Here is a 26,929-nt window from a genome sequence, read left to right on the forward strand (position 1 = left end):
TTCGCACTTTGTAATTTTAGAGCTACGTCTCCCCCACCTCGACAACAAAATGTTGATACACCCCTGTATACTCCATTGCATTGCCGCCGTTTTTGTTTCTAAAGATATATTTTGAATCACCATATCCCCAATGATGCGTTTTTTCTCTGCCTCATGCAACCATGTTTTTCTCTTGAATGACATAACAACCGCAATGTTTTTTTTTGAAAAGCAGTCTATAAATTTTCATTCATCATTATTATTATATCATTTTCACCATCTACAATCATAATTCTTTTTATAATTCAGCGGCGCGCTCGACTATCTGTCTCGACTACGTCACGATGAACGCCAAAAGGCACCGACCGCTCTGATTGTTACCTCCACCCCAAAAAGATCAAAATCGCCAGAATAAACCTTATAATTCCTTATGAAGATTAACATATAAAAATGGTCAGAAGTTGGTTTGAAATCGATTACGAATTTGTACCGACATACACGCATTATCATTAATATTATTATAATGTTATCATTAATAACATATAAGGCAATTATATTACATTGTCATCCACTTCAGAGCTATGTATGAAGTTTGTTTAATATGGATTGCAAAATTTGAATCAAACATAAGAAACATTATTATTATCATGTTATCATTAATAACATATTAGGTAATGATCATATTGCATTGTCGTACGGTTCTGAGGTAGGTATATATAAAGTTTCTTTAAAATCAATCGAAAAAGTACTGAAGAGAAAAACCATTATTATTACATTATTAACATATTCTCAAAACTTCAGAAATATTTTCTATTCACTCAAATTTTTTTTCCAGCTATGGATTTTCGATTGAGGAATCGGATGTTTACAATTTAAACTGCGAAATTATTTTTTTGTAAGAAAAAAAATTATGCCAAATACCTACCTAAAAACGAAACTCACATTCATATCACTTTTCATCTCATTAAATTTTTATTGACACTTATTCGGCTCCTAATACAAGCCATGAAAGGTTATAACGCCTACACAGTCGGGCTCGACACAGTTAAAATGTGACGTGACAGAAAATTTAACCCGAATCTTCCATTTACAAGCTAAATTCTTCAGTTCCTTAAAATAATAGCATTTGTTTCAGATCGCGCATCAGTACAGGCTATTTTCATGGCTCGACTGCATGTATGAAACTTTCGTTTTCGAGCTGCTTTGAAGCCAGTCGTGTCCCAGGAATTCTTCTGTTAGGGTAGGATCTTTCCTGCACTGACGAGAGGTATTACCTCCAAACCGGTCTGTAGGTGATCTACTCGATTGAGTTCAGCGTGGTCTTACTGCTTGATGAACAGAACACATCTGCAAGACTAATCTCTGTGAGATATCTTACATATATGTCTGTCAGATATAATTCAATGTCAACTGTGCTATTAGCTGGGAAAGTAGTCGCATTCACCAGACCCTACTGTGTAGGAATGTTGGGAGATATAAATGTTTCCAGATATCATTTTGACATATTTATTTTCTTATACATATTTCTCCTCGATACAGTCTCCGGACTTATTCTGATTTCTAATAAATCATAAGTGTCATAGTATGTCAGAATGTCTTAACTCTACCTGAGAGCACAATTTACTTGAAATACAACTTCGAAGTATGTATATCGCACTCTGAGTAAGTTCGTGAAAGGAACCTAGTATTATCTGTTTTTTTTTAAATGGCGTCATTGACAATGGTACATGTCATGCTGCCCTCGTGTATTTACACGAGGAAAGAAGCATGAATAAATGGTCATCGACGTCGACTCAATAATATAAAAGGTAGAACTCGTATGGTCATACGAGTATATGAGGATAGAGTGAAAGAAAGGATTCAAAGCCTTATATCCAACTTCACCTGGAAATACGACAAAATACGAAATTTGTGGGTTTCAATTTACTTACAAAATACTGTGGTATCAAAAATTTTTTTTCAACTGTTATTTGTAATCATTTTTTTTTGGTACAAGTTAGCAACATAAAAAAATCACAAATGTCATTCAACGAAAATATCATCCTGATCTTCAAATTTTTTTTGTATGTTGATATCTTCAGACACAATATTTTCTTTTTTTACCAATTTTTCTTTCTTGATCTTCTCTTCCTTTATCCACTTTTTACTCTTAGGCATTTTTTTCTTAATATTTAATAAACTCTCCTCTGCTTTCCGTTTCTTATAATCTTTGATAAGTTTATCATATTGCAATTTGATTTTTTCCACATCCTGTTTCAGAATATTCCACTCCACTACAGAATCAGAATCACGATTTTTTGTTGGATCGATTTTATAAGAATACTCAGGAATTTCAAGACCTAGTCTTTTCATAATTTTCACAATCACATCGTCCACATAGGTATTTATGATTAAATCAGCCTTTTTATCCTGGAAAATTAATTGGTATTCAAGAAGCCTTATGAAAAAATAATGAAAACTTCAGAAACATTGCTATTATTGCTAGTATTCCACTTGAAATACTTACATGTTTGGTAGATTGTAAATTCACAATAACAACTTTTCCTCCATATTTTTTGTTCCTCAACGGTAAGTTTCCACTAGGAACTATTTGAAGGGTGGTTCCTAAACAAATATTGAGATCTGCTACACTGAAAAAAAAATACTATTTCATTCCTAAAAAATCTTTTTTTTTTAATTGCGTATCAGAAACATTGAAAAACAAACCATTTAGAAAATTTTCAACCAATAATTGGAAAGAAATCAATTTGCAGTGTGTTGCACTGAAAACGAAATATATCGAATATCTTCAAAACATATTTGTTGAGAAAAACAGTAAAAACAGGTCGATTTTCAATTAAGGGAACATATTTCTAACATAACCTCATCTGTCATACCTCCTGTCCTGCATGTTGGTGCCATCATCCTTACAATTTGAATAGGAAAATAGTGCTAATTTATTAGGAAGTTCAACCATGTGACTCTTCACTGCTTAACTTTTCAATATGGCGACCGATTGCAGGAAAAGCAATGTCCTGAGGTACTCTAGAAATGCTCCAGAATGTAAGAGGGTTCGAAGCAAACTTCAGTTTGCTCATGTCTTCTTCAGTTCAATTGAAAACGTCAATAGAAGCCAGTTATACTCATATATGGCAGATAATGGAGAACAGTTTGAGCATATATTGTGTATTATTGTAATTTGATATTATCGAAATTATGCCCGCTTTTCCAAATTTTTGGGTTCATATAATGTTCATTTTTTCACTTTTTATTATCTTATTATGTAAGAAAAATCACTTAAACAAATTATATTATTTTTTCATATACTTTGTTAATTAATATTTTTTGGTAGTCATTGTACAGATGCCGGACTGAATCGTGCCCGGTAAGAAACCCCTCCCTCATTACAATAAGTATGTATGTACGATTTCTCGTACCGGCCATGACTCAGTCTGGTAGCTGTATTTCTCCATCTACTGACACAACTTTATATGAAAACCATTGTTATTCAGTGGAATCATTGGTTATAGCAAATCCAAACTGCAAGTTTATTATATGTAGTGATTATAATATCTCAGATGCATCTCAGATGCAGTATAATGAAAATTTGGAAGTTACTTTCAGCAGTTCAAACAACCCATGCTACTTGCTGATATATTCAATTATATACATATTGTAGGAACTGGAATTGACATATAAAATAGTTTGAAGAAACCCCCCCTACAATAAATTATGTTCAAAAATTGGCTTTATTTTAACAAAATTAGTCTGACAATATTAATATATTTTTTATAAACAACAAATTGTAACTGAGCAAAAAAATCAATATACAATAGATGCAAAATTATCTAATCATTTACATCATTTCCAACATATATTTTTTTAACTAATTTCATTGTAAATACAGGAAACGAATTATTAGATTTAGTTTTTTTCAATATATTTAATCCTGGTTTGTTTATGGCAGATGTCTATCTGTTTCTCAGTAGTATTCACCATAAAAAAAATATTGTTTATAGTGCAAATAAGTCACCTTCTAATAATGAACCTTTCTTCAACTTTAAAAACGCAGGTTACCAGGCAATCAATAATTTCATTTATTACAAACAAAATTCGGAAATTTAGTTATCTGAGATATCTCAAGAACGACTATTGACGTGATCTGAAAAAAAGATTTTATTGTCCCCTCACATGGACCATTTTTGTGCCATGCAAGTCATATCATTTTCGAGTTAGCAATAGTTGAATCAGCTTGGAAATGCTCTGTGTAGAAAATAACATTTTTTTTGACAAATAAACCTGTAAGGACGAACATTATAAGAAGGTTAATTAAAATTATATTTGTTAACTTGAAAATTATCACTCAGACATTGTATGTATGATGCTCATCCAGTTTTAAAAATGATATTTTATTTGGTGAAAGCAAATCGCATTGTTTTTAATTTTAAGTGGAAAAGATTTTTTGAAATAAAAATGTGTCATATTTACTATTTTAAATGAAAGTGATTTGTTGTTAGTACTGGAAAATATGGGCCCTACGAATCCTTCATTTAACCCTGCCAAATGAACATCATGCTATATAAATCCCTTTGTAATAAAATTTGAATACTAGCATATTGTTAGAAAAGATAATGAAATTGATAATGAACAGAAAAAAATATCATTTCCTGAAATAGGTTGAGTATATATTTCATTCACTTTTCAATTGTGACATTTGACAAATGCAACATTTAAATTCACTTATCAATCCTTACATTTTATTTTAGATATTTATAGGTTTATAATAAGTAAAAACCTTCATAAATGTAAACTAAATTCAATGTCAACTTTTCAAGTGAAGAAATTTGAAATTAAATCTACATTTATTCATCTTAAGTCAAGTCATTAATTATATAAATCCCAGAATATGAGTTAGGAAAACTATTATCACAATATTATTACTGAACAATTTTTTTAATCATCTACTTTTCTGTTAAACATATTAGTTTCACTTTTTATGAGGACAGTGTTATATTTTGATATGTCAATTCACTGAATGATGGGTTGAGAAAATAAAAGATTATTTAACTCACCTAGAATGATAATCTGACATCTCAAGATCATATTCTGGAAGACTGTCCTCCCAATCTAGAATCGTATCATGCAGTTTACCACGGCAAGTCCGCCCACGAAGCATAGCAGACCTTTTACAGTCTTCATTCAGACATTTTTTGCCCACAGTTGAGGTAGCTTCGGTTCGAACAAATTGGCTGATTAAAACAAATTCATTTTAATAACATTGTTATATTGATAATACTCATGATATAATTCAGGATTATAAAGTACCATGTCAGTGGCTATAAACATAAACGCTAGTACTGTGGAATGAGAAAATGTGTTCCTGCAATTTGATTCAACATGGCCATACATAGTGATAGTCAATAATGTATTTCATAAGAAAATATTATTTTCGATATAGACAAGGATGGACCAAAATATTTGGTTCGAAATCAAAATAAACTGAGTAAATGAATAAGTACTGGAATGAATTATTGCCAGCTAAAATGAATTTGATATATTGAAAAATACAGCAACATAATGAATTTCATCTATCAACCTAACGACAATTTGACCTTACCATTTATGTTTAACAAGCTTGCTGAGGATTTTCCTGAATATGAAATCCTAAAATTTTATATTTATGGCATGGGATGACAAAGTTTTCAATGAATGAATGAAAACACTGATTTATAGCATGAATCAATTATTTTTAGGCAAAATGTTATTGAGAAATAATTGATAATATGTTTATTGTTTAAGAACAATATTCTTGTTACAATCACAATGTCATAAATAAATATTAATATAAACATGAAGTATATGATGTGGAGTATATGTATAAAATGTAAATGATTAAAATAAAATATAAACTATATTAAGTGATAAGAAAGATACAAGACACATGATACGCAACAAAAATACATGGACAGCACAAACGTGCTGGGTTGAATTTTCCAGTTCATCATCTTTTGACTTTTCCTCTAACACATGAGAGGTTCACAAAAGAAAAACGTACAATACAGGAAGAAGTTTAGGTTAAGAATGAACGAAATTTCCACTTTTAGAAAGGACAAAAACCAAGATAAATATATCTCAGTTCCATACCACCAATACACGAAGAACTTTGGAAAGATTTTCAAGGAACTAGGTATGAAGGTGGTTTTAAAGACAAGTCATACACTACAGAGGCTTTTAGGAAGTCCAAAAGACAAAGTCGAGAATTCGGAAAAGTCTGAAATTTATGAAATTAAATGTAAGGACTGCGATGCAAAATATTATGGACAGACAAAAAAATCTATCAAAATAAGATATAAGGAACACTTAGCGCACTTAAAAATATGGAAGATCTGAAAAATCAGCAGTCGCCCATCATATTTTGCAACAAAACCATTCCATAGACTTCATTTAAAAATAATATTCCTTTATTTTATCATTTGAATGCAAAAAGGTTACAATACAAATTTACATATACATGTATATATAAAAAAAAATCAATTATATAGTTTGAAAATAAAAAATTATTATCATAAAAAGAAATCGTCTATGGAATAACAACATTTACTAAGTAGGATCTTTTTCAGTTTTGATTTAAAAATGTGAACATTGGGGGATGATTTTATATGAACATCAAGAATATTATAGAGCTTGCAACCAATACAATAAAAATTTCTTAGATACCTAGATGTGAGATGAAAATCAGTTCAGTAAGATTTGTTAGACAGGTTAACAACAACAGGAGTCTAGATCCCTAGGAGAGAGTAGAAATAAGTAAACATAATAATATTGTGAATAACGATGGTGGACCAATACCTAATAGTATACTATCTTGTTAAAATTATATTTTATTTATTTGATTTACCTGACTATTACATAAGGACACATTGTAAAATTGATTTAAGACAAGTAGATAAGGCAATTTGTGAAATTAATTTGATATAGCTTATAATATTTCAATTATTAGATTCACCTTACTATTACATAAGGACACATTGTAAAATTTATTCAAGACTAGTAGATAAGGCAATATGTGAAATTAATTTTATATAGCTTATAATATTTCAATTTTAGATTTACCTGACTATTACATAAGGACACATTGTAAAATGAATTTAAGACAAGTAGATAAGGCAAATTGTAAAAATTAATTTAAGACACTCAAGACGCTACCTAGAACAGGATAGCTTTGTAAGTATGATTAGTTCGATCTTCCTCTTGAAGATGATCACTTGGTGATCGAAACACGTGTCGAGGTGTTAAAATAACGGTTTGGTGTTGGGTATTTATTCATTTCAAAGAAACTCCAACTTGTACTACAATGAATAGCAAAGCATAACCTGACTAATCCAGAAGATGAAATATACGATTTGAATAGTTTCATAGCTTCTGCATATAGAATCTCAATTGATATCAAAATCATATTTTTTTCTTTGTCCAATTGTAACAAACAAACACCTCTGCTATAGATTTGTAACATAAAATTTTACCTAAATATGTAATCTTCTCGCTCGATGTTGAAATATCCTAATAAATTTCATGAAGAGAAAATTAATTTTTTTTGCAACTTTCGTGGTTTCCCAAAACAAACTTTATTTTCGGTATACAGGTATTAACAATTATAAAATAAACGAATGAAATATGTATGTTTGAAGTTGTGCAACAATACAATTTATTGTACTACAATAAATCTCAGGCTTTCTATCAATTCTGTAATAGCATTTTCAAGAAGTTCGTATTTCTTCTTCAAAATTCCTATATCTAGGCTCTGAAGAACTGAAAATGCTTTCTGAATGTAAACGGTTGAAACTCAAACAGAAAAAAATATTTTCCACCCCACTCGTGCCTTTTCGAGCTAAATTTTCATTTGAAATTTCTCGTACCCTCTCTAACCGACCAATATTGACAATGACTGGTTGAAACTCTACTAAAAAAAGATGTTTTCCAATAAATGGTTCCCCTATTGACTTTTTCATCTACTTTAATTTATATTTAACGTTTGTTTCATTATTACTTTAGCATAGATATCGAATTTGTTTATTTTGAACTTCAATTGAAATATTAAACTTTTTCATAATCACTTGGCAGGATGCCAGTGTCTGAAAAATATCGTAATTCCTACGTTAAATATGCAATAACTGCTATATCAATATTTTTCTTACCTTTCACAAACATTACATTGGGCAGTGAACATATTTCCATGCAATTCAGCCAAAGAAGATCTAGGAATACCTGTTCTCAAATGCAATCCATCTATATTCTGACTGATGATATAATGCAGATAACTCTCTTCTGTTAAACGTTTTAGGGCCATGTGTGTCTTTGTTGGGATGGCGTCATTGAAAGAAATGTTTATGTTGGGTTTTTTACCTTCTTTTTCCAAAGTCCATACCCCATTAGGTCCCCTGGAAGTTGATACTTTATTTTCAATGACAAATTAATGAGTTGAACATAATATTGTAAATCGGCAGGGCTTTAAACATTTTTGGTTGATATCCTTTTGAAAAGATCAATGCGATTCCTAGATTCAAACTGTTGAAATGTCATTAACTACAAAATTTTAATTTGATCTTTCCCTAACAGAATCTGAAGCTGCTTGCTGGATTCTATTCAAAAAAGTGCGTTTGCTATTCTATTGGAGACCTAAGTCACATCTATAAATTACCCCGATATTAAATAATCAATTTTTTCTCCATTGTTCTTTCACACCTACTAGATTTCAATATAATATGCTGTGAACCAAGGCGTTCATTTATCCTTCTAAGCTTGATACCAAACAGTTGTTGGACTACAGTAGGGATGAACTGCGATGTCTAACAGGCCTTCTTACAGGTCACTGTCATTTGAATCATCATATGCAGAGACTCGGACTGTCGGAAGACAATGTGTGTCGCCTCTGTTTGGAAAATGATGAAACAGCAGAGAACATACTCTGTGCCTACCTGTGCCTAGAATCTTACCATCTGACCTGAAAAACCACTCACCATACAAACTAATGGGCTTCGTTAAAAAACTGGGTTTATTTGATCGAGTGTGAATAGGTGTGAGCCACAATAAACCCTTGCGGGTCGCGGTGGAGTGTCAAATAGACCCACTCACTTTGGACCTAACCTAACCTAATATGGTGTGAAAATAGGATGAAAATACTTGAAAAATTCGTATACTAAAAATTCAACTTTGTACATCTACCAGATTAAAATATTCAGGTACCTGTATCATCGTTTCATATTAAATCAACTTTGTGTGTCTACCATATTGAGTCCCTAAATAGAATGAATTAACCGAATAAACGGTAAGAGATGGATAGGAGATAAAATTATGGAAAAATTGACTGTTTTCAAGAATTATTTTCAATACTAACAAATCGCTACGTAACTTCTTTGGTTTCGGAGATGAACGGGAAAAACCCAAAATGTCGGAATTCTAGTTTTGGCTGCATACTCCTTAGAGAAATTTTAGATATCTGTATACACTTTGTTGTAGCAACTTTCATTGAACTAATATAAAAGTATCACAGAATTTTTTACACTTCCACTTTGAAATTGGGAATTACCAGTTTTTTATTACGGTTCTGTTATTCGCTGGAATGGGGCAATGAAACATGCATTAATAGGGAGAAATAAAAAACAGCTCATTATCACAAACACCGATTCATATTTTTCAATGGTGGAAACCAGAACCCTAACCAAGCACAAAGCGTTCATTTTTAAGTAACATTTATTGTAAAATTTTCGCGATGTTCATGACAGAAATAATCGTATACTACGCCACCTTTTTTTATTATCATGACATCACCTACCCTAATCGCTGGAATGGACGTGTAAGACCTCAAAATTGGCCAGCTCGCAGTCCTGATATGAATTCTCTAGATTTATTTTTCTGGGGTCATCAGAAGGCTCTTGTTTATGTAACTCCTGTACTAGATGGGAATGACTTGTATTTTATCAGAAGGTAGACATTTTGCTCATTTACTTCAAGCTCGAGATTGTTCATTACTTACTTTTGGTCTTCACCCGGCCATCAACTACCCACAACTTCACGCCAACCTAGCCAGTTTAGTGGTGACAGTGTGATAGTGAAAACATGTCTTGTGAATTTAAAAATCTCTCGTCTCCAAAACTTTAATGTCCCTTCTGGTTTGATTGTGATTCAAACTGCTGCTATAGAATTTCACATAACCTAATATCAACTTTTCATTTTTTTTCTCCAGATCTCTACAACTTTACATACGCTTCTCATACGAATTTCGAAATCATTTCATCACATGCACACCTTATGCCTATTTGACATGTCACCATGACGTTTCTTCATCAATTTCAACATCCATGCCCCTTTCATGTGCTTTACATCATAATCTGTCTGCGAAGATGTTAACTAGTGCCCTTTTGACATGACGTTATCTTTTGAGTTCTCTTTATGAATTCTATACCCTTCCTCCTTTCATTTGATGTGCTGCACGTTGAGATCCAAACATTATTAACGAAGATGCGGCTTAGTGCCCTGTTGGCATCGTCTTTGTTTTTTCTTAGTCGATACATTCTGCATTCGTTTCTCTTTCATTTGATGTGCTACACGATATGATGTGACTATTATTAATGAAGATACAACATTTTGTAGTATGTTACAGTATTCTAAACCATTCAAATTTCTACCATAGATGTACAATCCTATTGTGCTTTAGAGCACGATAAAGGAAAAAACTCCAACTTTCTTGGAAATATTACTCATGGGTAAGGTCTATTATGACGATCAAATTATCCATTTTTGGTAAACTTAGTTTCATCACTCCATATAATTTTCTTGAGGAAATGTGGATATTCCTGACTTTTTATTAGCAACCATTCAGAAAACTCAATTCGATGATGCAAATCCGTATCTTTCAGATGATGTACCAGTTGATATTTGAACGGTTTCCATGCTTTTTCCACATACGGTGAGCAGTTCTGGGTTTAACTGGTAGGTTTTTATCACAATATTTCAAAGATGCATTCGGATGAACAACAAAATATCCAAGAACATCTATTTCCAAATCTTCATTATCCATCTGAGGCTTTCGTTTGGTTATTTTTCGAAAAAAAATTATCCATGATGCAAACAAGATTTCAACAGCCTTTTTATAGAATTGTGATTCGGTTTGAGTTTTCGGGATACCTTTCGGCAAATACCTGCGTATCCGGTCAATAAGTTGATTACATTCACTATAGATTATATTCAAATTTAAAAAAATCTTTGTTCATATAACCTAAACGGGACATTGTGCTCACGAATTCATAAAATACACTTATACAAATGACAACATCAATGAATCAAAAACTACCTCCATTTGTTTCCATAACATTTTTATTGTATTAAACGATAAAGTATTCTTATACAATGCATAAAAAATGTCTTGCAGTACCCTAGATGCCAATTATATCATTCGTACTGTCAATAACAATTTGATAAAAAGAGTTTATAAGTGCATGGAAGTTAACGGAAATGTCTTTGAACTTATTTTGAAATAGTTTTTATATTTTTTCTGAAAAGAATGCAGTATTTTTGAATTTTCGTTCTTTTTGAAACATTTTGAATAAACATTTTCAAATTAGTAAAATCGATTCAGAACACCGTGTATAACATTTTGGATATGTTAATCCCACAAAACGATGGTGGGTTGGCTGTCTTTGTTCATCTTTCACTGCCTGAACCACTGTACACGCTGTTTTCGGCGGCTTTGGATGTGGGGGTTGAGCAAACTAGCCATCGGATACCTGCTTCCACGTAGCCCAGCTGGATACGGGAATGACAAAATCACTTGTGGTTCTGTTATTGCCTAACTGAATGGCATCCCAACGATGGCTTAATCCTAAGGTGTGTGTATCCGTGCCGAGAGGATGAATGACACTGAGCCTATCAGCTATCTCTACGGAACCTTCTAGATACCGGGCGCCCTCTCGCCGTATCATCGCCTTGTCACGGTAATGCGGGGCTCTGCCGTGATTGACCTTCTTCCCCTTGGTACTCATGGGACCTTTAAGGTCCCACATTTCTGACGCTAAGTCTATAGAGGAGATGGATGTCGAGCTTACGACTCCAACTGACCTCCCTGTAAACTTAGATCAGAAGCGAGTCTACAGAGAAGATAGATGTCGAATTTACGACTCCAACTGATCTTCCTGTACAATTTAATCCAGGAGCGAGTCTACAGAGGAGGTGGATGTCGAGTTTACGACTCCAACTGACCTCCCTGTGAATTTACTTCAGAAGCGAGTCTACAGAGGAGATGGATGTCGAGTTTACGACTCCAACTGACCTTCCTGTAAATTTAATTCAGGAGCGAGTCTACAGAGGAGATGGATGTCGAGTTTACGACTCCAACGGACCTTTCTGTAAATCTAGTTCAGGAGCGAGTCTACAGAGGAGATGGATGTCGAGTTTACGACTCCAACTGACCTCCCTGTAAATTTAATCCAGGAGCGAGTCTACAGAGATGGATGTCGAGATTACGACTCCAACTGACCTCCCTGTAAATATAGTTCAGGAGAGAGTCTACAGAGGAGATGGATGTCGAGTTTACGACTCCAACTGACCTCCCTGTAAATTTAATCCAGGAGCGAGTCTACAGAGATGGATGTCGAGATTACGACTCCAACTGACCTCCCTGTAAATTTAATCCAGGAGCGAGTCTACAGAGATGGATGTCGAGATTACGACTCCAACTGACCTCCCTGTAAATTTAATCCAGGAGCGAGTCTACAGAGATGGATGTCGAGATTACGACTCCAACTGACCTCCCTGTAAATTTAATTCAGGAGTGAGTCTCCAGATGAGATGGATATCGAGTTTACGACTCCAACGGGCCTCCCTGTGAATTTAGTTCAGGAGCTAGTCTACAGAGGAGATGGATGTCGAGTTTACGACTCCAACTGACCTCCCTGTAAATTTAGTTCAGTAGCGAGTCTACAGAGGAGATGGATGTCGAGTTTACGACTCCAACGGACCTCTCTGTAAATTTAGTTCAGGATCGAGTCTACAGAGGAGATGGATGTCGAATGTACGACTCCAACGGACCTCACTGTAAATTTAGTTCAATTGGTTTAGTTAGGTCAATTGGAGTTTACGACTCCAATTGACCTCCCTGTAAACTTAGTTCAGGAGCAAGAGCTGCGGCGTACGCAGAATCTGTCTCAGGTGGGGGAATTAACCCCCCATGAGCAGGTTAGCAAACGTTTGCGCTCAATTGAGGTTTCACCAAAACCAGAGGTGAAAAAGACCTGCACGGCTGAATCTAAGGCATTGTCAGGTGTAGCTGACGTGCAAAAACCCTCATATGGGAAGGTATCAAGGTGGTATCAAGGTGGAAATCTTGCAACTTGACTATCCGACTACCTCATTAACAGAGCATATACTTTGTGCCTGCCCCGCTGGGGATCGAATCAGGTCTTTAGAGTTCGGCAGAGCCGTATTCTTACCATCTGACCTGAAAGACCACTCACCATATAAACTAATTGGCTTCGTTAAGAAGCTGGGTTTCTTTGGCCGAGTGAGAATAGGTGTGAGCCACAATAAACCCTTGCGGATTACGGTAGAGGGTCGAATAGACCCACTCACTTTGGACCTAACCTAACCTAACCCACAAAACGTAGGAATGAAGTATTTTGATTAATCAATAATAGCTAATTTATGTATTCTATCAAACTTCTGAGCCGAATGTCCTATTTTCATGCTAAGAGATCTGCTTTTAAAGTACTTTTTCATGATATATAGAACGTTGCCAGGATTTGCTGTTAGTGTTAGTCTAAACTTGATGTGGAATGAAGAATCAAGTGTTTTGCTGTTTGCATGTTGGAAGCTATGATTGCTAGCGGATGTGTTGTATTCCTTTTTTCCATGGTAAACTGAAATATGTTTCGTTGTTCGTTAATAAAACGCCTCATAATATTTTCAATGTTTTTACCTAATTCAAGTAATATAGTTAACGGATTTGAGAATGGTTATTATCATTCCTACCTTCCACACTGTTAGAAAAAGGTGATTGTTCAAGCAGTATTGGTATATTTTTATTATATGATCATGTATCTCCGAATCCAGGGATCTCATTATTTTTTTAAAGAACAGAACACACGCACTACAGGAAAAGCCTTAAGGCGCTTTAAGAGTAGTGTCTGTGCATTTGAAAAAACGTTCTCATAAAGTTTATTCTATATACACGTAGTTCTCCGAATGAAAGAGTGCTTAAGCAGTGAAGTTCGAGCTGTACTGAGTTGAACCTCAAAACGATGAGCAGCTACAGTTCGATAATTACCATTCTTGGAGGAATCAAATGTGCCAAGTCACTTGAACACCTTCCTGAAAGTATCTATGAAAGAGAGACAAATCTTCAACCTCTCTTCGATGTTCTAGACTCTAGACCAGGGGTCGGCAAGTAGTTTTAGATGGGGTCCGGATACTGTGGGAAAATGTTAACAGGGTCCAGAAAAAAATCAAATATTAATAATAAAGTGCTACATATTATTTTGGTTTAAATCACATTCTGAATTATAAAAGAAATACAAGACCTCTTATTAATGTGAGAAACTACACCGACGGTCTTGAGTCAGTTTTTTATAGTTTGGTTCTTGAGAGGAACAGCAAATTCGAAGTGTGTCTTCTAGGTAAGTGTCTGTTAATCTCGAACGATATTTGTGTTTCAAAAAATTCTTTGAGAAAAATGTTTCACATATGTATGTCGAGCCAAACATAGTGGCCAAATTAATACCGAGTCTATTACAACTGTCATATTTTTCTGGGACATGTTTGGCCCAAAATTCTTCAGTGGATACCGTTCTATACATTTGCAAAGACACATCTTCTTGCAAATCAATTATCTCCATTTGAAATGATTTCTTTGACAGATTAAACAATTTGGCAGCCACATCTGTCCATTTTGCCGCTGCATCAATTTCAAATAGAGATTTAAGAAACGGAGACAGCTTGCCTATCTCTGCAGAGTCTTGGAATCTTGTAGCAAATTATTTCTTAATATCATAAGATATTCTTAAAATATATTTCAGAAAAACCACAACCAGCATATTTCGCTCGTTTTTTATAAACTCAAAGTGCTTTCTGGCTCCCTGTGTATCCAAGTTTTGCAAGGAGGATACTTGTTCTTTTATTAGCCAGAAACGTTCAAAATTCGACCTTTACTTAGCCAACGAACATTGTTGTGTTGTAGTAAGTCAGAAAACGCAAAATCACATTCAGAAAGGAACTCTTTGAAATGTCGGTACCAAAGAGCTGAATGGGATCTCATAAAATTAATCAACTCGACCAAGTTGTCCATCACTTCTTTGAGTGTAGCACTTAGTTTTCCACAAAGGGCTGCCTGGTGAATTATGCACTAATACGACATTAGACCTAATACGAGTGCTATCGGTCGGTAGCCAGGCGGTTCGACATGGATGCTTTGTTCACTTACTCGAATTGACTGCCTTGTAGGTCGGTGGTTCAAGCTCTAGTCTGAACGATTGATTTTCACTTGCTATCGTTCAACCCGTGTTAGGAATCACACGAGGTAAGACCTCGATAATCCTTAGCTCGCACAAGTTTCGACATCTGAGGATTGTCGTTCGTAGGGGTGCGACAGCCGGTTAACGGAAAACAGATTTTAAACAGACATATTTAAACGGCAATATTGCTAGCAACTCTTCCCTAAAAATTGACATTTGTTATCATCAACAATGTCACATGATTCATCAAGTGCTATGGCGTAGCAAGGTGTCTTTTGCAGGAGTTCAAGAAGAGTGTTTTCAATGTCCGCAGCTGAAATTTCAGTTCTTCGTGTATTACTCCTCGCTGACAATGAAATACTTTGAATTGCAGATTTTTTTTCTTCAAAAAATGACGTAACTACTGCCAACATACATCCCTTTACTATCTGAGAATCTGAAAATGATTTCTGGTGTATATTAAGCGTCCAACAAACACGTAACGCTGCTTCTGTGGATTTTTCTTTGTCACTCATGCAACGAACTAGTAATTTTTTACTCTTTTCGTAACAACTGAGATATACCTGAATTTTTTCTTTACGAGCCTGACTGCCAAGAGAAAATTTTTTGTGGCTTCGCTGATGAATTGTTTCGTAGTATCGCTTCAAATTTCCACTTTTAACAATAGCCACAGTTTTATTGTATATAAGGCACACTGGAACCGCTTGAGGTCTATCAGGCAGTGTAAAACAATATTGTTCAATCAATTCTGCCAAAAACCTTCTATTTTCTCTGTCGACTTTTAGCTTTTTAGGATCCATATCAACGTAGGTACAGAAATATTTTTTATCAAACGAATGAAAATGACAGATGACTGGCAGTCTGCTTTCAGTCCTTTCCCACTCCCCCACTATCGAATTTGATACGCACTCGTGCTTGTTTCAACAAAACAAAATGGGCAAGCACGATGAAGTAAGGTAAGTACGCGGTGCGCTGTGAAATGCTCCCGCACATATTTCCGAAAAAATGGTACGAAGTTCAATCTATGGATGTTTCGTATGCATAACAGATATTTGAAAATATTTAAATCGCAATAATCTCATCAGTCTGATTCGCACACACACACAGGCTAGATAGGAAACTTATCAGTAGTAGGTAAAACAAGTTACCTAGGCAACTTAAAATAGAATACATACTAAGTTAGATTTGATTTGTTATTTTAATTGATAAAGGTATGGTTTACGTCATCTACGATTTTTTTTATGTACTTGGTATATAATACTATATTGGGGCGGTCCGCGGGTCAACCTTTCCTGTTGCTGATCGCGGCTCTAGATTATCAAGGTTGCAAGTGATATTCCCGTCTCCAATCAGGCGGATGGCTCTCTTCTGGATGGAATCCAGCAACTTCAGGGAAGTTTGGGGGCAGAGTTCCATACATGAGAACAATACTCCAAAGAAGGTCTGATCTGAGCTTTATAAAGTATCAAGAGTTGCATTATAAGATTGTTAATAAAATTATTGTTGTATTTGTTTAACTCGCCTTTCAGTAGTGAGTTAAGGGACAATTTATATTCTCAGTACATTTTCCTTTTTTGGTTCCATGTTGAATAGTGGCTTGGGGGGACTCAAATAAACTCCAATAAGATTTCATTGACTTTTTCATTGCATCTGTTATAATTATTTTGTAATCATCTGGTGTTGTAATGAGCATATTCAGGGGTGTTGTAATGGGAATATTCAGGCCTAGGACTAGTTCCAAGGACTAATTCCAAGGCAAGATGATCTGATCCGAGATCTGCAAGTGTATATTATTTCCAGATTGCCTGTATACAGGATAAGATCTGGACCACTGTCAGGATTATTTTCCATTAAAAATATGATTAAAAGTTTCTGCCATTTTGAATGTAGAATTTTCTATAAATGTTTTGAAACGGTTTCTTATGGTTTGATTCACATTAAAATCTCCATTAGTAAGCGAATACTTGTATAATGCAGCTTCATTGAGGATTGTGTCTTCTATGAAGGTAGATGAGGGGTGGAATATATACCAAGAATATATGTAAATTATCTTCGATTAATGGTATAGTGAAATGTATATATTCATTTAGCGGGTTGTTTATAAAAGATATATTACCTATTTTCATCTTTAAAGATAAGCAGGCATGCACCGAGCTTTCACCTCTTGGGTTGTTGATGGTGAATCCATTTTTGTGAATTATGTCCCAGGTTCTATATTTAGTATCACTATCCTGGTTGGTTTTCGTTTCTAAAAATAGTGTACAGATTGTTGTTTTTTATAAATTAATTGATATTTTTTTAAGTATATAGCATATAGATTCTTAAGCATGTCGAAGATTAACAACAGATGCTTGTTCTTGGGTTGGTTCTGTGGGAGACTTCAATATTACTATTATTATTCTTTTTTTAAAACGAAGTATGCGCTGGTCAGGCCCTATCCCCTGAAGCTCCGATACATTCGGTAGGGCGCGCCAGCATTATCAACCAACGACCCCTCCCCACACCGTGGGGTAAGCGATCATTGGGTCCAAGAATCATGTGCCCTAAGCAATCACAATGAGCCAAGAATGACAGCCTCCTGCATCTGTCCGGCTAAGATTTCAGCCTTAGTGCGGCAGGCCGGTATGATTTTAAGATTCGAGAGTAGATAGGGCATCATTCCACCAAGGACTCCAATAATCAGAACAACCATCTCAACAGAGTGGTCTGGGTAAAGTCTGCGTAGTTCAAAGAGAACATCTCGATATTTTATCCGTTTTTCTTGCTCTTTTCGGACGATATTCGTCTCGCCAGGAGCTGAAAACTCAACGACAAATATCGTCTTGCTCTGGTGGTCGAGAAGGGCTACATCAGGCTTATTAGCTTGTATGAGCCTGATGGTGGGGAACGATTAGTTTCAATAAATTTGGCACTTCTCGTTCTCCACAACGGACTCAATATCCCCCGGAGCGTAGGGTAACACCGGTGTCTCGTCAATACCGTAAGAGTGCCGTAGATGGTAATATAGCACTCTTAGGGCCGCGTTATGTCGATGGATATAGGCCGAGACCGCAAAGGCCGGACATGCTGATAGCAAGTGCATTAGGGTCTCGGGCGCCTCGCGGCAGGCCCTGCACCTTGTGTCAGGAACCTCTATACCCATCACGCAACTGCGATAGACTAAGGTGTTGAAGATACCATCCTGGCAAGTAGTGTTGCCCAAATTCAGTCTTGGTCTTGCAGTCTTGGTCTTGTTCTTGCGTTTTTGCAAGACCAAGACCAAGAACAAGACCGCGTATTTTTAGCAAGACCAAGACCAAGACTGACCGTGCAAGACTTGAGCAAGAACAAGACATAGCCTGCAAGACTCTTGCGTCTTGCAGCTAGGACTTAGCGCTATTTCACTGAGTAGTTAGGTGTAACAGTTCGGTGTATAGGTAGGTACGCTTAGAAATTCTATGAGACGCAAAAAACTGTATCAAAGAATAGGTATGAAAAACTGGACCTATCTATTAAAATCAAACTGAGTGCATGCATAGTTATGTTTTAACCATCGGCACTTTGATAATGCGGCTTCAAAGGTTTTGTACTTACTTCTCAAAGAAATTTGCCGCTTTTCGGAAGTACATGGTTACGATACACGCGCCGGCGGCTTCTTTTGAAATCTAAAACAATCGTTGCCGCCACGCCGAAATCATAACATTTGACACTATTTGATTGCCGCCATAGGGCGTAGGCGTAGGTATACTCGTGTAAAATAATTTCGAATTTTAAGAGTACCTACAGGTGTTCCAAAGAATAAATAAGTTTCAGAGTGCTTAGAATGAAAATGAATACATTATACTGATCACGCAAGTAGTATTATGATTGGGATAAAATGGTAAGGATAGGTAGTAGATGTCAAATTAATTCATTCTAGTAAGTATATATTATAATATTGATTACTTATATGGTTTTAAACTAATTACTTAGGTACTATTATTGTACATTTAGTCATTATATTTCTTAAGTTTTTACAAGAAAAAATAGCAAAAAAGTGTTCAAATATCACCCCGCACCCGTTTAATAAATATTGTAGCCACTTTTAAATATACTTGAAACGTGTAAAAAAATTCTACAAAACTAATAAAATAATATAAAAAGCGTAGGTACTTACCTACTAATAAAATAAAAAGCCTGCGATAAGAGTTTTGTATTACTTACCAGCCCGAATATCTCTGAGAGAGATGATGAGAGTAAGTATTTACTAGCTGTGCCCGCGACTTCGTCCACGAGGAATAGTAACTTTGGAGGTATAGTGACGTTCAGGACTTATTTATTTATTTTAAAACTTCTGTCATCAAACATACAAACGAACTCTTCAGCTTTATAATATTAGTATAGATGTACGCCAAAACATTCACTTATATGTAAAGAATAGTGATTTTCACTAATTCTTTTCTATATATTTTATTCACGCGTCGCGTCTGTACAAGTAGGTAATATTTAGTGTGTGTTTGTACGCCGCACGCGGCATTATTTGATTTGCGGCGGCATCCTTTTCATAGAGCCGGCACGTGGCGAGGCGGCGCGGTAGAAAGCAAGGAAACGTACTATAAATAAAGGAATTATTTTAATTCCAGTCATTTCCAATTGAGCTGTGCTTCGAGTCTAACTTAATAATTGTTTTTACTAATTCTTGTTGTTTTCTAAAAACGTATCACGTGTACAATTTAATATGAGTGACGAAGATTCAAATTATTCGAGTCCGAGTAACGAGAGTTTGAGTCACAGATCTAAAAGACCCAAAAGCAAATTTGAAGAGTTTTTCGAAATAATTCATGCATCCCAAACTGCCTTCTGTAAATTGTGCCAACATAAAAAGATTGAAATAAAAATGAAAAACAGAAACACTTCAGGCTTAAGGAAACATCTAATATCTTTCCACAAAAAGGAATCAGAAATATTTCTTCCTGTTAAACCAAAATTAAGTGGAGATATCACAAGCTTTTTAGTAACCGCTGGAAGAAGTGGACAGGTAAGAATATTTTTTCAACTCTGCATAGCTATTCATGCGATACTTTCAAAAACGCCATTAACTTACGTAAGTATTTTTGAGTTAGTGGTGTTTTCATCTAGGGGTGCGACATATTAAGTATGTAATTATCGTCTTAAATATTTTTTATAAACACCCATATTTTCATTTAATCGGCCAGTAACAACTAAGTACTTTATTTTGGTAAATTACAGTACAGTGCAACCTTAATATAACAAATATCAATTTAACGATTTTCTCGATTTAACAACAACATACCTCCTCCTCTTATATGCTCAAACCTTGTATGTTTTAAATAATAACACAAGATTTATTGTTTTGTTTCAGTCGGAAAACAGCAGTGACAACATCACGACAGCTACAGTTGATTGGGTGGTGAAAAAATATCTTCCCTTCTCATTTTTCGATGACGAAGCTACACAAGTATATTTTCGACGTATTTGCATTTGCCCTAATATGGTGTTTCCTAAAAGGTCTACACTTAGAAGGAAAGTCAAAGAGCGATTTGAAGAGCTCCAATTGAATCTCAAGGAACGACTTCAACAATTATCATCTAAAATGTCTTTTACCATTGATGGGTGGACGTCAATTGCTGGTAGGAGTTACTACGGGGTTACTATTCATTATATAGACAACGAATGGAAGTATCAATCTGTAGTTCTTGATTTTATACCATCACGCGGTCGACATACTGGGGAAGATATTGCAACGATTTTCCATGAATGTTTATTGGAATATGGCATAATTGATAAAATACAAGGTATCACGGTCGACAACGCAACTGCAAATACCAAATTTATGTATGAACTGGGCAAACAGCTGCCGCCACACTTTGATTCAGACAATCAACATTTCCGGTGCTTTGCTCACATTTTAAACCTTGGTGTACAAGATTTATTAAAGACCTTAGCATTACACTGTGAGTCTGACACTAACGCGCAAGATCAGCAGTACGAAGACTATGCAGACGAAACTGAGGATGAGGAAGATGAAGAATCTGCACCAAATATTGCTGACTCGCGTACATCTGTAACAAAGTTACGCAGTGTTTCCAGTAAAATAAAAAGAAGTGAGATAGTGAAGAAGAAGTTTCAGTCTGCTTGTGAAGCAGCTGGCGTGCCATCAAATCTAAATGCCATTCTTGACTGTCCAACGAGATGGAATTCCACACATGATATGATTGGATTTGGTTTAAAAGTGAGAGCGGGCATTGACATATTGTGCAGTTCTGTCACCGAATTAAATGATTTTCAAATCACAGCTAATGAATGGCAGGTACTCGAAAAATTACATAAATTTCTAATAAACTTTAAACTTTTAAGTACAAAACTTGGTGGAGACAAATATGTTACATTACCGCTAGTCATTGTATCATTCAATCTTTTGCTAGATAAAATTGAATCTATGGTAAAACAGTTAGATGAGAAACCTAATCGATCTGAAGTGGATGAAAGGCTCATTCTAGCTTTCCAAGCAGCTCGAGACAAAATGCTTAAACATTACAAAAAGAGCAACTGGATTTATTGTACTTCTTTAATTTTAGACCCAAGGCATAAGGCTCAGACTTTTGACCTGACAATGTGGGGGAAGCAACTTAAAACAGAAAGTCTGCGCAAGTTCAATGAACTTTATGAAGAATATAAAAATCTACACTCACTGAACAAATCTCTGGAATTACCAGAAAAAGAAAATAAAGTATGTGATGAAGATGAAGACGTAATAGACTTTGATAAACTCTATGAATGTCCCTCGACGTCATCTGGATCTTGTCTTCAAGGCTTAGTGATAGACGAGTTGGAGGAGTACCTGAGAAAACCAAGAACTGCCAGCTCGGAAGACATTTTAGATTGGTGGAGGACGCATGAGACAGAGTATCCGATTTTATCGAAAATGGCCCGTGATTTTCTCTCAATACCTGCAACTTCAGTACCTGCTGAGAGGTTATTTTCTAAAGCATCATTAGTAATTAGAAAACATAGAAATAGGTTAAATGATGAGTCAGCCAGATGGTTACTTTGTATTAATTGTTGGTCAAAAAAATTGATATAAAGTATCATAACCTAATGATAAAGCTGTTGATTAGTGTTGTATTTTATTTTTTGTTCAAATAAATGATAAATCGTAAAACTCTTTTATTAAATTTCTTATAAGTTGAGGGTTCAATCTCTTTTTAGACAGATAAGTATTGTTCTTTAAAATACAGTCAAGTTATTGTAATTAATTTATTTTTTTTACATGTTTTAGCAAATGTAAGCTTATAAATCATAAATGTTTATTAAGAAACAGTTACTTCCATGGAAAACGACATATAGGTCAGTTAATTTTTCGAATTTCTTATTAAATCTTCAGTTATTTGTTAATCTGCTTGATCTTTACTATGGCTATGTTAATTCAAGCTCACAATGTTCCAATTCTAATACGTTTTTTTAAGATTTAAAGTAAACTTTAATAAATAGTAATAGACTAATAGGTAATTGCAAGACTTGCAAGACTCTTGCTGCAAGACCAAGACCAAGACCAAGACTGGGAGCGCAAGACCAAGACCAAGACCAAGACCAGGTGTATTGGCGCAAGACCAAGACCAAGACTGGCTAAGTCTCGTCTTGTTCTTGCATTTGGGCAACACTACTGGCAAGCCATGATGAACCCCTCAGTTTCCGACTTCAGCCCACTCGACCTGAGGAAAGCGAAAGTCAGGCACTTTGATAAGCCAAGGTATCCAATGTTATTGAAGAAGACCCCATGCATTGGCTTATCCTTGTGTTTCCGCAGAAGTGAGGTAATCTCTGCGGCTTTTATATGAGCTTTCTGCTGAACGGGTTCCAACTCGGTGACAGAGTTGTGATCACCTCGTTCAGTGTTGAAAACTAAACCGAGTTCATCAGCTGCTCGGGCAGCTGCCCTAAAGAGAAATGCTCCAATTCCTGCTCTCTCATGGTCACGTACCTTACAGACTTTACAGGCTATATCCAGTACCATTCTGTCATGTAGACACTCTATAAACTCAAAAGTCCACGGCCTCCCTGTTGTCGGGGAAGGTACAACCATGAAACGAACAATTTGGGATGCAAACTCCTATAGAGATGCATCATTTTTCGGGTCTTTACGTCGAGTTGATACAGCTCCTCCCGAGTCCACTTCGCTACTGCAAATGAGTAGAGTAAGATTGGAACGGCAAGCATATTTGTTGCAGCAACTTTGTTCTTCCTCGACAGTTCCGATGACCAGATCTGTCGAAGTTTGTGCTGATACTTGCCGCGGAGAGAGTTCTTCACTGCTGTTACCTCTTGTGAATGGCGTTGTTCCACCCTGAGTTAAGTATACGTCTCGCCGGCATCCAAATGGTGTAGAATGCTTCCATCTACGAGCTGCACATCCTCTCCGTAGTCCCCACATCTTCCTCTTTTGTACTTAATAGAAATAACTGCGTATATATATATATATATATATATATATATATATATATATACATATATATATATATATATATATATATATATATATATATATATATATATATATATATATATATATATATATATATATATATGATCAGAATGGTACTTATTTATTTATCTTTTGATTTTCATGAAATTATTTTCCAGCAGCTTGACTGCATTAACCTTTCTCGATATATATATATATATATATATATATATATATATATATATATATATATATATATATATATATTATTTAATCACAAAAATACAGAAAATAAGTATAAAACACTAACGAATAGACAGTTATAAAGACGGTAATTGCAATACATAAAGTAGATTGTGTATAAAATAGCATATAAGTGACTTAACATTTGTGTTATGCTAAAAAGTAATACTAATTAATACAAAATTACAGTTGTGTACAGAGAGTTAGGAAACAATTTAGTGGCAGTGTATCTATTGGTATTCTAATATTTTGATAAATTCAAAGTAATTTCCAAAGAATTTTTTTTTATTGTATAGAGAAGGTTTTATAATTTTTAATACGTTTTATCCTTAGGGGTAAATTTTAGGTAGTGTGCAAGTTGAAAATCGATGACAATTTTTTTTATTGAGTTTTGGAGTGGGTAGTAAATCGTTTGTTGTACTTCTAGTGGGAACATAATTATGAAATGTTTTGTTTTTGAATGCATATACATACATAAATTATGAAAGTATAATGTTCGAATATTACTAAGATCTGAACATATAAGATTAGTACGGTATGATCTTTTTTCTTCAACCTTATTTTCAGAATATAGTTCCGTGTTACGTTCAGTTTTTGCAAGGAACTCTTATACATTGCTCCCTACACCATAATACCATAACAAAAAAGTGATTCAGCTAGAGATTTGTAAATTAATATAAGTATATTTTTTGATAGAAACTTTGGTAGCTGGTAAAATTTATATATTAGCTTCTTCACTTTTTATGTCAGATAATGAACATGATTGTTCCATTTTCAATTATTGTCAATAATATACATACATATATATATATATATATATATATATATATATATATATATATATATATATATATATATATATATATATATAGAAGGAGCTAAAGAGGTTTTACTTCAGTCATGTGGTCTAAAGCACACTCCCTTTTTATTGTGCAAAAAAGGTAAAATATTCGACCTTTAAGAGGCCATAATTTCCAAACGAAGGGAGACTGATCGCCGTGTTCTGCTCATCATCTTACACAAACACTACCAGATATTATTTCAAGATCTTCCTATATGAGCTACCTGTATATTTACCTCTTCATCTATTGGTTCATTTCTCTTTGAGGTTGAGCTCAATTAAAGTAAGGATTTCTGGTTATGAGATATGATTGATAATGATTTCATGCAGAAAACAAAGACCTTTCTCCATTCACCTATGCTCAAGAATCTATTAATATTTGAAATTTGTTTCAATATTTGAAGAATTTTTTATAATATAATTATCTTTCAAGTGCTAATTTGAATGCATATATTCTCAAAATTTTATGGTGTATTTTTTCATGGGAGTCAATATCAATATGATGTTATGAATTGCACGTTAAAAGATAAGACCTCGTTAATCCTTAGGGGGAGAGGGGGAACAGCTGGTTCACGGAAAACATATTGGAAAGAAAGATATGAAGTTTGGAAATCATCACCAGAGAGAACTGCCGACATTTTATGATATAAAACCCAACATTTTCAGTGCGGAGGGGATTTAATGTATATAATGACTGAACATTATTTTCAATGAAAAAAATAATACCCAGGTTCTTCATCATTTTAAGATCTCAGCAACTTTTCGATTTTTTTAATATACCTTGTCACATAATATATCTCTCAAAAATGCAAGTATATCAGTATTTGTCCTATAAAATCAATTTCTAATTTTTTACTACTTACCGAAAGTCTGGTATTCCGGCGGAAGTACTTATGCCTGCCCCTGTATGCACTACTACATGTTTAGAATTTTTCAACCACTCCACTAAAATTTCACATTTTTCTTCAACTTTTTGCTCTGTATCAAATTTTTCTGGTGTGCCCAATACTCCTTTGTTTTCATAATGAGATAATCCATCTGCATAGCTGCAAGACATTGTAAATTCTAGGATATTTAAAACATTTATAATGAAATTAATAAAGCTAAAACAAATTATTGAAAACAAACATTTGTTGTTTGTTTACTTTTCACTACATGAGGGCAGTCAAAGCACAGAATATCAAGTCAGGGCTGTCAGGACAGTAATAGTGACATCTAACAGTAAACGAACAATGATCAGTATAAAGGCGAGTTCATATCAGAACGATTGCGATAATATTTTTGCGGTTCCGCAAATTTTCCTCAATTGTCAAAATACCCTGTTCATGTTGAAGCGGGCAATATCTAGGGATTTCATTGTTGAATTTTAAATTTTATTAAATGAATCTGAATGATGACATACGACTCATACGAATTACGACTTTTAAGACCAAACCCCATCATATCAGAATATAGGACTAACAATTTTCTCAAGTTTTGTTTAATAGGAGCGTGTCCTCAAACCACTTATCTCAACGTTACTGCCTGTAGGAGCGAGGGGTTCTTTTGCAATAATTTATTGAATAATGAGAGAGTGAGCCTGAAATAGTTGAAATATTTCTCTGGATCACTAATTCTCATTTATTTCAGCCACAAGATTGTGATATTCTCCATATTTTCTTTTATTTTTGAAAATATTTCCCACTTTAAAGACGGGGTTTTCTCAATGGAGCTTTTTACGGTAAAGTTGATATAATTTGAACAACCTGACACATTCGTCCATTTCGGATTCAATTTCGATGTATGGGCTTAAAAAACTATAGTCAAAGCAATATAACTACTTTGTATGTTGACGTATAACATTTTGCGGAAATCGCAAAAAAGTTAAATTTTTTTCAACTTTTTTACGATAAACACGACGCCGTTTTAAATCGCACTTTTTATGCGATGTTCGTTCCAACATGAACT

The 26,929-nt window shown here is 34.6% G+C and overlaps 1 protein-coding gene across 1 annotated transcript; it reads right to left on the reverse strand.

The window, feature by feature from the left end:
- Positions 1 to 1,917: 1,917 nt before the first annotated feature.
- On the reverse strand, positions 1,918 to 26,166 carry Sirt6 (Sirtuin 6). The gene is made up of 5 exons (XM_023165258.2): positions 25,846 to 26,166; positions 8,154 to 8,396; positions 5,031 to 5,207; positions 2,486 to 2,609; positions 1,918 to 2,388 (listed from the first exon to the last, which is right to left on the reverse strand). Exons 1-5 carry the CDS (start codon positions 26,037 to 26,039, stop codon positions 2,002 to 2,004), a joined length of 1,125 nt encoding a protein of 374 aa, XP_023021026.2. The 5' UTR covers positions 26,040 to 26,166; the 3' UTR covers positions 1,918 to 2,001.
- Positions 26,167 to 26,929: the final 763 nt, after the last annotated feature.

This window comes from Leptinotarsa decemlineata, unplaced genomic scaffold (assembly GCF_025532065.1).
Source record: "Leptinotarsa decemlineata unplaced genomic scaffold, Ldec_3_MD MMD2_tig00003308_RagTag_RagTag, whole genome shotgun sequence".
Classification (NCBI taxonomy): Eukaryota; Metazoa; Arthropoda; class Insecta; order Coleoptera; family Chrysomelidae; genus Leptinotarsa; species Leptinotarsa decemlineata.